This window comes from Stigmatopora argus, chromosome 4 (genome assembly GCF_051989625.1).
Source record: "Stigmatopora argus isolate UIUO_Sarg chromosome 4, RoL_Sarg_1.0, whole genome shotgun sequence".
NCBI lineage: Eukaryota > Metazoa > Chordata > Actinopteri > Syngnathiformes > Syngnathidae > Stigmatopora > Stigmatopora argus.
In genome coordinates this window covers 14,643,798-14,659,089 of record NC_135390.1, presented here as the reverse complement: position 1 = coordinate 14,659,089, position 15,292 = coordinate 14,643,798, and the positions used below count along the sequence as shown (strand labels likewise).

General features: G+C 44.9%; 1 protein-coding gene across 3 annotated transcripts; it reads right to left on the bottom strand.

The window, feature by feature from the left end:
- Positions 1-982: 982 nt before the first annotated feature.
- rusc1 (RUN and SH3 domain containing 1) lies at positions 983-14,740 on the bottom strand. 3 transcript variants are annotated; one of them, XM_077598375.1, is made up of 11 exons: positions 11,627-14,740; positions 8,281-8,958; positions 7,216-7,338; positions 7,056-7,132; positions 6,368-6,542; positions 6,084-6,189; positions 5,952-5,998; positions 5,376-5,815; positions 4,692-4,933; positions 4,450-4,611; positions 983-3,627 (listed from the first exon to the last, which is right to left on the bottom strand). In XM_077598375.1, exons 1-11 carry the CDS (start codon positions 14,679-14,681, stop codon positions 3,462-3,464), a joined length of 5,271 nt encoding a protein of 1,756 aa, XP_077454501.1. In that variant the 5' UTR covers positions 14,682-14,740; the 3' UTR covers positions 983-3,461. The 3 variants fall into 3 exon arrangements, with proteins under 3 accessions (XP_077454501.1, XP_077454502.1, XP_077454503.1); XM_077598376.1 differs by having other exon boundaries at positions 8,281-8,955; XM_077598377.1 differs by lacking the exon at positions 8,281-8,958.
- Positions 14,741-15,292: the final 552 nt, after the last annotated feature.

Here is a 15,292-nt window from a genome sequence, read left to right as displayed (position 1 = left end):
TTGTCTGTTGAATTAACTCTTCATAGGACAAGTAACTACTTTTGGGTAATTTAGAAAATAATTAAAGACCTAGCGACAGATTAGCAGATAAACAAATAAAAGAGACTACAGTTTATTTATCATTTGAGTAAAAAAATACCGAAAATTTAACAAAATAAATCATATAATAGAAAAAAATGTTATCGTCTTACCTTTACTTATACTAATTGAAGTGCATACGTCACTCCTTTTGAATAAAAGTATCGATAACTTGCTCGTTTTTATCTTCAATTTTCAAAGTCTGATAAGGAGGGCGTTTCATGCACAAGAATACATTAAACACAAATTGCATTATTAAAACTCACTGTATGCTGTGTTGGCACGCTATGCAGTGAAATCATGTTGCTGTTACTATTAAAATGTTTCAACACTTTTACTATATGAATGAAATGTGATTAGTTTAGCTGGCATTTTTTTTTAAATTATTATCAACGGTGTGTAACGCATTCTGTTGCTGAGCGTCTTTAAACTGCTGTGTACAGCTGCAGAGGCACGCAGTTCTCCTGCCTCATCTCAAGGTGGCGATAGTGAGACCTGACATAGTGATGTGAATCCACCGTATTTGAAAGGTAAATGTGAAAAGTCACCAATTTTGAAATTAAATGAAAATTATGAATTTAAATGAAAAAACCTACACTGAATAAATTTAACCATTTAATAGATTTAACATTTTAAATTTCCATAATGACATAATCACCTGCCTCCCCTGAATGCACATCACATTAATAACTGTGACCGAGATCAACCCAAATGTGATGTCAATTCACATGGAGTGTAAACTTGCTAAATAAATGCAACAATTGCACTAGTATTCAAGCTATCAAAGAAGAAATCAAAACAAGCAGGCACTTACCTTTCAAAATATTTATTTTACAAGATGAAAGTCTAATTGAGGCTGGACACCGACCCCTTGACATTACCCAAAAGAAAAGAAAGACAAAGGTTTTGGTTCATACTGATAGATTTTATTTCGTGTATTTACAAACAAGCACATGCAGGAAGTGAACAGGGACACAATTATGCTGTAATCATGATTAAGAGGACACAGGGCATGTCTACAGGCTACATCACACCAGGGAGGGATGGAGGGCCAAGCTACTGACTACAACCCATTTTTACACTCACACACTCACACACACGCACACACACACACAAGTGAAACACCAGGATGTGCTTTCCCTGACATGTTCACATGCTCTCACATTTCAAATCCCTGCGATTTGACCGAGAAAGAGCAATAAATAGTACATCTAATAAATAAAACGCGTGCAAACAGATGCTTGCCCGTCTTGACCTCACATTAGGATCATGTAAAACAAACAAACATAAACAAAAACAAAAAAATGTGTTGTCAGGCAATATTTTAGGGAGATTGATGAGCATTGGTGTAATTTAATGCTACTGTTGCCATGGTGACAGTAATGCTACACCGTCTTTACACGATGACTAAAGAGTTCCCTGAAAGCTGATTTGATCAGTGAAATAAAAAAATAAAACATGACCTTATTTTTAGACATGAATCTTAATCTCTTTGAATTTTTTTGGGAGCACAAAATACACGAGTCCTCCTCCAGAGGACAAATGGCTGTAATGGCTCGACACTGTCACATTTGTTTCCGTGTCCATTCCAAAAATGACGAGAATCACTTAACTAGATGAAGGCAAAGCAAAGTACTGTGTATGAACTTATTACTGCCACCACATGATCACTTTCTACTATCACTTTTGCTAATATCGATGACATAGGAAGTTTCAACATTGCTGTCTTACGGATTTAAATGTGGATGCAAAAGCCAACGCACCAGAAGATATCTTCATCATAATCACGGCCACATAAAAGAAAGGATTCGCTTGCTGCTTTCAATTCAGGGAGTGTAATGAGCTCATGCCGAACCGGTACCAGTAGGAAATTAGTCATAATCATCGGTTGCTATCTTATTTCCTCAAATAGCAGCCTTAGGCTCGGCTGTAGAGACAGGTATTGGTTTAATCTCCATAAATTCTAGCCATTTTGACCGGGAGGGCTCTCAATGGAGAAATAAGGAGCATTCGCAGCCAGTCCTCTCGGTTTGAATGAATTGGATGTCTAGCAATGGCAGGACTTTTTTAAATAATCAACTTCAGATGCCATGCGATTGGCTGGAAACCAGTTGAAGGTGTCCCCTGGGTTGGCTAGGACAGGGTCCAGCATCCCCTGCGACTCTTGTGAGCATAAGCACTACAGCACAGGTGTCAAATTGGCGGCCCGGGGGCCAAATCTGGCCTGCCACATCTTTTTGTGTGGCCCGAGAAAGTAAATGATGAGTGCCAACTTTCTGTTTTATGATGAAATTCAAATGACGATTGGAGATTATTTCCTGTGTTTCCTCATTTTAAATCAATAATTGCAAAAATTTGTACTAATTTGAATGTCCAAAAATGATCTATCGATTAGCACGATCGAGAAAGCTGTCATTTTATTAATCGATTAATTTTGGCAGTCTAGTTGGAAGACATAACGGCCCTCCGGATGTAATCGAAACTACCATGTGGCCCGTGACAAAAAATGGGTAGACACCCCTGCACTACAGAAAATGAATAATCCACTTTAGAATGTGAATCAGGGGCATGAGCAGAGGGTATCTGGCTTTATTTTAATTTTAATCATATTGTTTTAAGTAGCATTTTGAGCAAGTTTGGATCAATAGCGATGCTCCAAATCTTTTGTAAAAAAAAAATGGATGCCAATTTAGGCATCTAATCCATTCAATTGGAGACCACTATTTGAGGAAATAAGGCATATAGTACATTTTTTTATGAAATGTCCTCAGAGTACGCAAAGCAAGCGGAAAGGGAGATGTTGGATTTCAAACCCCAACTCCTTGTTGTTTGCACGCTTAACAATCCCTTTGTGTTCAATGGAATATCAATCTCACTTCATATATAGACCTATATATTTATAAGTTTTATATATATTTATGTATATTTATACATCAGTAAAATGTCAAACACGCATTAAAAGGTGAGTGGGGCCAGTGGGCAATAAAACACACGTACACTCAGCTACAGTTCACTACATGATCACGTATGCAACAGGAGGTTGTTGGACAGTACTCCCAATTTAGGTGCCGCCCGTGTCTTCAACCGCGTGGCAGACATTATAATGTGAAAGACCCACGATCGATTAAGTACCCTAAAATCAGCAGCTGCCGAGATAGGCTTACAACGCATGAAAGGGATTCACCCAGACTTTGGACTTAAAGTTCAAAATTTGATCCCATCCATGCGACCAATGTGGAGGAATCGCAACATTATGGTGGAACATCCTAGAGAGAGTACTGCAACCTCGTAGTATTTGCCCAACAATATACGTATATGTATATAGTATCATTCAAATGTTTTGTCTTCCCATGAAATTTTCATGGAGTCCAGCTGTTAAAATGTCATATGATGAGCGAGGTGTAGCCAATCGGTACCAGCCCCTCTAGGTCTCCTTGACGACAGCGGATCCAGTCTTGGTCGACGCCCGCTAAGACTACGAGCTCCTCGTCTTTGCGGAAGCTGAGCTCGGAGCCCGATCCGGTGTGGTCGCAGAGCGTTCGCACGGACCTGAAGGGCGCCCCGCAGTAACAAAAAAAGAAGAAGAGCCGTGCAGTATAAGGCAAACAAATATTGACATCACCCCCTCCCCTGCATCAGTGCCACTTAAATTTCATGGGAGGCTATAAAATTCAAAATAAAACATGATGATGGGTGAGGTGGGAGTTTCATTTTGGGGAGTCAAGTATTGCAGCATTTCCAAACGGCCTCATGTAAACAAAAAAATGAAAATGGTGGCGCTAATGTTAAGTAGAAAACAAATTTGGCACTCAAATGTGGTAGTTTTGTTACCGTTCCATAGTTATTCAGCCCAAAACAATGGATCATGAGCACTTGTTTTTTTGAACTTTGACATCACAACCAATTAGCTTTGTAGCGCAGGCTGGGCAAACCGGTCCTAATTGGGTGTGAGCTAATTTCATTATTTAAGCCTTTTCTTTCAAATTTTAGGTAGGATTTGTGTCCAAAATATAATCTGCTATCATAAATCTAAAATCTATAAGTGTAAATCATATTGTAGTTTTTTTGTTCAGCATTTTAATTTCACAGTAAGTCCAATAACATAATTCACTTTATTTGTATTTTTATCTGGTCAAAGAAAAGTGGGGAATATTATGCCAATTTTTTGTTATTGATGTTGATCATTTGTCATTTTAAAGTTTACTATTCATAGCATCTTTAAGCGTAAATAATATTACAACTGCTCTCATTTCACACTAAAAGATGGAAATAAATGAACCTTCATTAGTGGATTTCTCATTTAAATTGATGTATTTTTCTGTCGCTCAAAGATGACTTTTTAGTTGGATGCTCAAGTAATAGAAAATGTACCTGTGTGGTTTTTCTGTCACTTCTGGAGCATCAGATGGGTTTTCGGGCACCGTGTGATTCCCTTCCACCAGTTCTGGGCTTTTTTTTAAAGCCGGCGTGGAAGTGCTGCTTACCATTCGCGTCAGCGCTGTGACGCCGGGAGCCAACCACTGCGATGGACGCCTAAAAGGTTGCATGCACAGGAGGAAAGATTATCTCGGTGGTTCCTGTGAAACCTACCTTCAGTATTTGAGTAGACTAACCTGCTTGGTGGTGCGTGGCCAACAGGACTATTGGGGCTTCTGGTTGCAGTAGAGCCAAAGAGGCGACCCAGGCTCCAGGACACCTGAGCGACAGAGTTAACCGGGGAAAAGTCACTCTCTGTCTGGGCCCGGTGATTATTGTGGGCCTCCTCCGTCTTTCCTGCAGCCAGACTGAGATCGGCTAGGTTTTGGCTCAGTTTTTCTCCCCACCGCATCACAGTCCCCCACCCCTGTTGCAGAACCTGGGATTTCACAACAAAATTTCAGTCATTATTGAATGATTATACATGACGATACGTGTATCAAAACCAAAATTACGATACGTTTCCCGCTTAATTTTGCATTTCCGTGTTAAATTTTCAGGTGAAAATGTTATTTAAGTCAAATACTTTTCACATTTAGAATAAAATGTGTATCAAACTGCAGGTCAATAATCTTAGTATGAATCATAATGAGTTTTTGTACATTTTCAAGTTTTTTATATTTTATTTAATACTTTTTTGGTATGTTTTTATTTTTGTATTTTCACATTTATAGATTTCACCTGTCCATATTTAGCTTTTATCAATTTAGTTTTTATGTACTTCAAATTGTTGTTACCGCTTTTAGAAAAAAAATCGTTTTGTGCATCGAATTGCGATACCATATCGTTATAGACGAGAAATTTCAACAGGAAGTGAGTACCTGTCCAGCCTGCTGAGCGAGGCTGTCCTCCTCTAGATTTGGAGGAGGTAGTTCGCCAATTCTTTTCTCCTGGACCCACCGCAGCTGTGGACTAGTGTGCCCAAGGGTGAAGGACCACCCTGCGTTACCAGGACTAAGTTGAGCCGTTTCAGTTTCCTGATTTCCGGGACCTGAAAAGTTGACTCCCGAGAGGCTTTCCATGTATTTTCCGCCTCTTATTTCGGGCTGTGTGGGTTTTCCCGCATCTTGGCAGGCTGAACTGCGCACCTGCGGCGCAGTGGGCGGGGGCTCCAGGTGGTGGTGTTGGAAGAGCAGGTCAAGGTTGAAGGTGAGCAAGCTGAGAGGCTGCAGCACCAGGAGGAGCTCTTCGAACAGAGGCTGGCAGACGTTCAGCGACAGACGCATGAAGGAGGATGGGCGGTAATACGTATCCAAAACATCTGCCAGTCAACAAGAAGGGAAAATAAAAATAAATGTGAATACCTGCATATTTTTTTTAAATTAATTAATAGTTTGCCTTCAGGTCTGTGTTATTCTAAAAATAATTTTCAAATAAAGGAGTCCAAGAGCACTTACCTCGGCTGGACTGAAGGTTGGAAACCCAGAAATCAAGCTGCTTTGAACTGAAAATAGATAAATACATAAATACAGGCAGCTTTATCGAAACCATAAGGAAAAAAGATTTTTCTGTAAACAACTGGAACTGACTTGAGTAATCCGAGGACAAATGCATTGAATCGGTGTTTGCTCTGTCTCAGCTGAGGAAGTTCTCCGACTCGAAGTTGTAGATTGAACAGGGCTTGTGTTTTAGGTCCTGAAGGATTTGGATCGAGAACATAAAAGACAAGATTGGAAATGGTATAAATAGAAATACGTGTCTGCTGAAAACCGAAAGGCAGTCAAAATCTTAATCCATTCATATCATGCTGTAATTGTAGGCGAATATACTGCATTAAATCAAATCAAAATGGATTTTACTTCTATACCCCCACCTGGTCTTGTTGAAGCCAGGACCAAGCTCCAAGCCGAATTCGGCCTCCTGCCTGCAATCAGGTCACTCTGGTGGGGCTTGAGACCGTCCGTCAGCAGGCCGTGGAGGGCGGGGCAGAGGCACTGCAGCACCAGACGGCCCAAAGATGGATTTACGGTGCTGTCTCCTGATAAGGCCTGGAGACAAGAAGGGAAGAGGACAATTTGTCAGATAGCGGCAGAAAGCATGCAAGATACGGCAAATGCAATGTATCTTTTGCTGTGGCAAGGTCTGGCTGGCTTCATTGTTTTCATGAGGCATTTTGGGTCGCTGTCAGTTGTGTCTTCACATACAATAACGACATAGAGGAGCGGTAAAGGTCCAACATGAAACTGCCTTTTTTTACACAGAAGTCGCAAATGTGATTCATGACTTCACCGGTTTAAGCTTTTCCTCAATGACGCAGTATTCCAGTGTTGGCGGATGATTTATGGTACAGCAACCGCTGTGTTCAACACACCAGAGAGGGGGGAGATTTCAAAGAAGGAGGTGGGCGTCTGATTATGACGAACGCTGCACTTAATTTACACATTCAATTCATTTTGAGTGATTTCCATTCAAAATGAATTGGACATCTTGAGTGAAATGACATCTTAGTGTTTCATCACAATTAAAATGTCAGCCTTCAACACACATCCATTTCAACTAACCTTTTGAACCACAGTCCGAGAAGAACTGAACTGGGCCAAGATGGCTTCCACTGCCACGCTGACTGCGCTAACCAGAGCTGTGGCAAAAACGGTGACGCAGAGACACATAATATTACTTTAAAAGATAATCCTAATCATACCCAGAGTGCAGCACCAATACCTCTCTTTTCCAACAGGTGCAGAGAGGACAGACGATGTCCTCTCACGGGATGGGGCACATCTTCACCCATCCAGGATGCTTCACCTCTCCGCACGGCTCCAGCGAACGATACACTGCGAACAGCTGGCGGTGGCAGCAGTAAAACAAATAAAAATAAAAAAGAGGAATGACTTAGAGGGAGAAGAAATAAAATTCAACAAGCGCAAATAAAGCCATGGCGGAGAGAAGTATCATAACTAAAAATGCTGGTAGGCATCACCAGCGATGAGAAGGCAGGGGGTGGAGAAAAAAAAAATGGAACTACAGATGGTTTGAAGATGGAAGGAATCAAAGCATCGTATACGACTGGGAGTTTTCCGTTATAAATAATGTTTTGCCACCAATTTTGGGGGATTTCTTATGAATAAAACTCAGGATTGGCAACTGCTAGGCAAGACCCTATTTCACGGCGACATATTGAAATGATTTGCCATTGAGCTCCTTGTATGTTAAATTTTCATTCATTCGATTCCCGTACCGCTTATCCTCAAAAAGAGTTGCGAGGGGTGCTGGCGCCTATCCCAGCCAACTACCGGCACCAGGCGACCACCCAATCGCAGGGCCCAAGTAGACGGCCGACCACCCACGCTCACAATCATGCCTATGGGCGATTTAGTGTGCAACCAGCCTACCATGCATGGTTTTGGGATGTTGGAGGAAACCGGAGTACCCAGGGAAAACCCACCCATGCTCGATCTAATCAATCTAATACAAAACTGTGAAGATTCCAATTTTACTGCCTGGGTTTGTTTCAACACTACTGTGAACTCAAATATCGAAAAGAACAGACGTGACAAACAATAAGAGATGGATAAACATGGTATAGAGAGTGACGGGCACTTCATCGGACAGAAGCAGATGTCAACCTTGAAAGCCTATTTTCTCAGTTTGTAGTGGACAAGGGGTATGATATTCCTTAACACAAATTTTTCATTGCACTCATGACACTGTAGGGAATAAAAACAATACAGCAAAGAGAGAAAGACAGACTTGATGTATAGATGGAAGAAGAGAAAAAGATCTTACTGGCCAGGCGTGGATGCTGAGAAACCTGGTAGAGTTTTGGAGGAAGGGGAGGCGCACAGAGGGGTATAGGCGGGTAAAAGTGTGGGTAGTAAAGGGGAGCGGAGAGGGCTGGCAAGGTGTTCGAGCGAGGGAAAAGGGGTGATGTTAGGCCAAAGCCCACCGCGCCGGATGGCAGCGCTCCCGAACGCCGGGGAGGCGAGAGGGCGCCGACGGGGGAGAGGCGAGGAAGGGAGCCCCCGTGCAATGGGCAGTGCTTGGAGCGGTGCAGGTAATAAGTGGGCAGAGGGGGGAGCTCTTTTGAGGTCCTGCTTCTGTTAGCGTGACGGTCTGTTTGCTTTATCTGATCGCATCGGTGAGTCATCATAACATCGATGTTTTTATACGGGGTGGTGCATTCTGGAGCATCCGCAGCACAATGGACTGCAATGCTCTGCTCGTCAATGCGGTAGAGAGAGTCCACGTTAGTGTCATCATTTCCGCAAGTACTGGAAAATGGTTTTGTTTTATTTTGCTTTAAGTCATTCCCGCGGTCGGTCTGGGATTCCGAGGACTCTCGGCCGACGTGGGCGCGTGGCCGGGAATTTATATGGAAGCGGCCCGGTTGGTGGGAAGTGGGGACGGCGTGGAGGAAGTAGGGCTGAGGGGGCTGGATAAGGGAAAGTGGGGGAGAGGAAACTGCTTAATGGAAAAGTGCAGGAGGCATAAGCAGAGGAATGCGGGATTGGAGTGGACAAATGATGGAGATATCGGAGAATGGGAGAAGTAGCCAAAAAATGTGGTAAACAAACGGGAAGGAGAGAGATGCAGATCATGTTAGTGTCTGTTGAGAGGGGAATGCACACTTAGGAGTGTATCACAGCAGAAAAAAAACACAAATGAAGAAGTCATTCATAATACCAACAATTGCATGGATTAATGAAAATCAGTACAGTTGCATTTTAGCTGATTGGACACAGAAAGACAGGAAAATCATCAAGCTACAACTTTCGGTTTCATGAGTTGCCTGTGGAATGTTGAGCAGAAGGAAAAACATATTTAGTGCTACTTAACTCTGTCAATTGGCTATGATAGTCATCCGATTATGGGGCGCAAAGTTTATTCGCTTTTATGCTCACAGTTTAAATGGATTGGACGTCGATCGCTGTCAATGGTAACTAATGGGTTCAGATGCCTTTCAAGTTGCTATATATACTTGCATTGACAACACTGAATCACAAGAAATATCAAAGTTCGCTCGGGTTAAATTAATCGTCTCTATGCAATGCTAAAAGATCGCACAAAATCTATCTTTAAGGTGATCAAGAAAAATCCCTTGTGATATTAAAACTATGATCATTCCAAGTGTAAATAAACATACGTCACTCACATTTAGGTCGCTTGTAATTGAAGGTGCAACACTTCCTATTTTGGATCAAGCTTTTCGGTAATTGGTCATAGTCATAAGCCCCGCCTCCTACAACTCTTAAAGATGTACGTACATGCCTAAAAAGTTAGGCCACTAATTTCTCATCTCATTTTCTGAACCGCTTTATATTCACTGGAGTCGCGGGGGTGCTGGAGCCGATCCCAGCTGACTTCAGGGCAGAGGTGGTAGACACCCTGAATAGGTGGCCAGCCAATCACAGGGCACAAGGAGACAAACAACCATTCACGCTCACACTCATACCTAGGGGCAATTTAGAGAGGGTCCAATCAGGAAACAAGAGTACCCAGAGAAAACCCACGCAGGCCCGGGGAGAACATGCAAACTCCGCAGAGGTGGACCGACCTGGATTTGAACCCAGCTCCTCCACTGTGATGTGTATGTATGCTGTAATAACTGCTTAAATTTGATTATTATTGCGAAAACTATTAGAATTGATCGATATAAATTTAAATAAGCCTTCTTTCTTGTTAAACTCATCACAGCTCTGGATGAGGTCAGTAACCTGACCCTAAGCTATCTATCTGCCACTCTTGGTTTATGAAGACAGAAAAAATATCTACATCCCAAAAGTGCTGGAATTAAAACTCATTTAAAAAGGACAGCGTGTTAAATATCGAGGGGATTTAAAGAAAAAGCTAGTATATTCACTAGAGGACTTTCCACCTTCTCTCTTCCTTGGGCAGGGAGAGGCAATGAATAATTAAATGAGACAGTGATGACATCACACTGTGATAAGCAGGAACAGAAACGCTTGCTGGAGACTTTCCAACTTCCCCTCATATTACATTCAGCATCCATCCTTTCACCCACACAGTTATCCTGCCAGTTTTGTCCCATCATAATCTTTCGGCAACATGCGATTCTGTGACTCATGCTCATCCTTCGTCGTGCCACCCCGATTCACACCATTGTGCCCACAACTGTTACTTTAGATTTTTTTTTTTTACACGCTGAAATTCCCAGTGAATTCTGAAATCATTTAATTTTGTTTTTGGCAGGTCTAAAGACGAGCCACACAATCAGATGCCATGCAAATTTTAATTGTTTAAAATTCACCCTGGCTGCATGGTGATCGATTCACCTTACGTCAATATTATTCACTCAGCCAGGAAGTACTTTACAGCAATGTTCCCTCTATTTTTTTGTTTGTCTGGGCAGAATGACAACCTCCCTGAGCACACTGAGTACCGGTGTGAGCAACATCATCATTGCTCGCTATGGGCACACACCAGTATCACACCTGCCATAAGCAGGTGCATGTCTACTACACATAAATGATTCAGTAATAATAAAATGTAATGATTAATATCTATGACTGGGCGGCCTGGTGGATGAGTGGTTCGCGCGTCTGTCTCACAGCTAAAAAAAAAAAAAATCAAAAAAAAATGGGGATTTTATTTTGTGCGCTCCATATGATTTGCTGTGCGCAGAGAAGACGAGAGTAGTGCGCAATTGCGCACGCGCGCAGCTTAGAGGGAACATTGCTTTACAGTATCTTTTTTTAAATTTTCTTCTTGTTTGTCCCATGCGGGACATTAAAAAAAATAGTACGTATTGGGCCATGCAGTCATTGCCACTAAAATGAGCGAGACTGGCAAAGAAGGTAGAGTTTCTGCAAGACTTTAGAACAGGAGTCGGGAACCTTTTTGACCAAGAGAGCCAAAAACAATTCCTATTTTCAAATATTATTCCTTGAGAGCCCTACTCCGAATTTAAAAGTTAATATACATGAAAATGTGTGGTTTTTTTTAGTCATTTCTGACCAGCGGTTTCCATATTTTTTAGCTCACAGGATAGAGACACATATGGCTCCTGAGCCATACGCTCCCATCAAAAGAGCCACATATAGGTTCCCTACCCCTGCGTAAATAGGTCTAAGGGCCCCTAATTTAAGAAGAATAAATGTTAATTGGTTCCTACCAGTGGTTCTTGACTCAAGTGTTCTCCCTCCGTCAGCCTGTCCTCGCACCTCCGCCTCCTCTTCTTCCCACCTCTCCTTGTCCTGCTTCCCCACATCTTCGAGCTCCCACTCCCTGCTAGTCGTCCATAGGCTGTTGTCACTGCGCGAGTAGCCCACCTTGTCGGCTCTTCCACTCTCCTCGTCTGCCCTCTGCAGCATCTCCTTCAACGCCGCCATGGAGGTGAGGGCCGGCGGGGGCTGCGTGAACAGGGCCTGGGCCTGAGAGGTGTATTCCCACTGGCTGCCGCCGCTGCCCTCCTTCTCCCGTCTCCACTTCAGGTTATACAGTATGTCGGGGTCCGGGGTGATGACGGTGGGGTCGGGGTCAGGGTCAGTGATCACCCTTGTTGTAGGGGCGGCGCTCTTGTTACGGTAACGCAACTCCTTGAAGCTGGTCACTTTTGGAAGCGGGGAAGTCTTCTTTGTGGTTTCTGCCTGAGATTTTTTCAATTGAGTGGATTGCGGCGGGGCGTCAACTTCGGGCGTGAATGCTATCAGCCAATCAAAACGCTCAGGCCGCGAGGAGTTTGCCACGAGGGTGCTGGCTCGAAGGCTTGGCGGAATTGGCGGTAAGGGGCGAGGCGGAGGAGGAGGGGGAGGAGAATCCAGGACCCCACCTGGATAATGGCGGGACTCGTAGCTCATGCTCTTTGCTTTTGTGTCCTGCATGTGACTCCAGGTTGTGCTGTAGTACGTTTCGGATGTTAGATTGCCACTCTTCTTTCGTCTTCGGGCCATTTCCGAGAAGGAGGTGGTTCTCTGGGATTCTTTTGCCTCTTCCGCCTTGCCCTCCCTGGGAATATCTGCCCGTCCATCTCCAGCCGACGTGCCTCGACTGCTATATTCTTTTTCCAATGTTTCAGGATCGCATTCCCTGTCCTTCTCTTGTAGTCCGGACTTGCCATCTTCCTCTTCCAACATCCCGACGCAATCGCCGAGCTCTGGGCTCAGTTTTAGGAGCTCGGCCTGAGTCAGCCCCGCCAGCATCAATAGCTTGCGGATTTCCACGTCCAGCGCATGGAAGGAAGGTGGGGGAGGCAATGCCGGAGGGGGTGGCGGGGCTATACCTGGAGGGGGCAGAGAGGAGGAGATAACTGGCGGCGGAGGCAAAGGTGGTGGACGTGTGGTGGGGGGAGGTAGGGACAAGGGGGTCTTTTCCTGTTCGGCCTGAAGGGCAGCGAGACGTTGGGCTTCCTTTCTGGCCAGATGTCGCCTCCGAGGTGGAGGGATGGGAGGAGTCGGCGTGGGGATGGATGGAGCGGAGGTGGTGTAAAGGGTGAGGTACGGGACGGGTTTGGAGGCGGGGAGGGGAGGGATGGATGGGGGAGATGGGGGGGAAGGTTTCTCACAGCGAAAGGTGGTGAATGTGGGAGAGGAAGAGTTGGGTGAGAAAGTGGACAAGGTGGGTGTGGTGGACACGGCCATGGAGGTGGTCTCCCGGCTGATGTTGATGTAGGTGTGGAGGTCGGAGTTGACGCTGGCATGACGGGCCGGAGGCTTGGGGGGGCGAGGAGGCGGCTCGGCCGGGGAAGGGGTGAGAGAGTCCGGGGCGAGAGGATCCTCGCAGTCTGACGGAGCGGTCAAGTCCACGCCGGCGTCGGAGAACTCCTGAGATTCCGCCATCGATGAGCCACGGTTTTTGTACAGCTTCCAGCCCACGTCGACGTTGCCCATTTCATCCATGACGTCGGAGAGGTCCCGCTCCTCCAGGTCGTCGAGATTGGAGCCCTTCTCGTGAAGCCTGGCGATGTAAGAAAGTTTGATCTCCCTGTTGACCTTTTCTAAGCGATCCAAGTGATCCAAGCGGTCTCTCAACACGTCCCAATTTTGCTCGCCTTCTAAATCCCAGCGGGCCACTTGGATCACCTGACTGAAACGTTCCATTTTCCCAAACTCGCCGACCGATTCCAAGAAGTCCAGCAAACCCAGCTTGGTGACTTCGGCATCTTCTTTGACTCCCAAGTAGTCAGGAGATGGGGTGTCCAGTGCCGACGGATAGCCCTCATCTGGGGAGGAAATAGGGGTGCGCGACGTCACTTTGAAGGGATTGTGGCCAATCGGCAAGGAAGGGAGCGAACGTGCGGGCGGCTGACATTGTGGCGACGAGTCTTTGACTGTGACCGACAGAGGGTCTTGGCGTTGGGGGACGTAATGATCGGCCGAGTCCGACTCCAGATCGGAGCAAGAGCTAATGGAAGTAGAGGAGGAGGAGGTTGAGGAGGAGAGCGAGAACTCCAACAGGGAGGGAGGGCAATCGCAGCATGAGGGCACCAGGGTGTCGTCATCGTCCTCATCGTCCCGGTCGCCGTCATCATCGTCCTCGTCATCGATATCGATGTCTCCGCTGCTGCTCTCGTCTTCCTCTTCTTCAGATTTCGCTTCTTTCTTGTCATCTAGATCCACTTTTTCTAACACGTCTTCATCGACGGCAGGACGAGAATGTGGCTCTGGCTGAGATGGCGAGCGAAGCTGCTCTTTCACCCCCGTCTCTTCTTTCCTCTGGGGTGGAGCGACCGGAGGTGGAGGAGGAAGCTGCAGCTGATGCCTGAGAGAAATGGTGTTGTTGTTGTTGTGGTTATGGTTGAACATGCTGTTGTTGTCCTGCGGCGAGCGACCGTCGCAGCACAAGCACGGCAGGCTCGCCTCGTTGCAATTGGGGTCGAGAGGGAGTACCGAAGGAGCCGCGGGAAGCGGAGGGGAGATTTTTTTCGCTGTCACTGCGATGCGAAGGCTCTTGGGTTTGGGTTTAGCTGATTTCAAAGGGACGGAGCTCTGTTTTTGGGCACTGAATCTGCTTTGGATGAGCGGCGCTCGAGGCTGCACCGTTGGCCTGGTCCTGGGGGTGGCAACTGGAGCTTTAGTCACACGTCTAGGGGAGGAAGACGTGATGGGGTTCATGTTTTTATCCTCTTTCGGAACAATACGAGACTTTGGTCCGGCGTAGGTCGTGGCCCGTCGACTGACGTCGAAACGCCGCGGCTTGGCGGACTGGGATGAGCAGGCAGAAGATTGCATTGTGGTAATAGGATTTTTTTAAAAGGTGAAATTGGTCGCTATTGGAAGAAATTCTCAGCCAATCGGAATTATGTTGCGTTGGTCACGTGATGGAAAGGCTTGCTCGGGTCTGAAAATTCAAAGGAGACACATGGTGAATTTTGATGATGGGTAATATATGACATTTTTAGATCACTCTTTTGATGTTAAAGCAAATTGCCCGCAGGTGTGCGTAATGTTAAACTTGTAACGTTTTAGGTCATACCAATTTCTTGCAGCATGCCAGGCAAATCTAAAAGCTAAATTTAAGCAATATGATTTCTGGTTGAGAAATATGACCTCATCTGACACAAATATATATATATATATATATATATATATATATTTTTTTTAATGATGTCCTCATTAACTCTTTCAGTGCCAATGACGATGAAAGATGTCCAATCATCTCTTTTTACCTTCTGGGGTGAATTTAAATTAGTTCCTCACTAGCAGACATCCAGTCTATTTGAACTGGGAGGCCAGGAAGTGAATATACTTTCATTGATTTTCTGCCATCCAACCCAGTTCAACTGGATTGGACATCTATTGCAGTGAACAAGTTAAAATTTCAATTGGATTTATACTCTAAA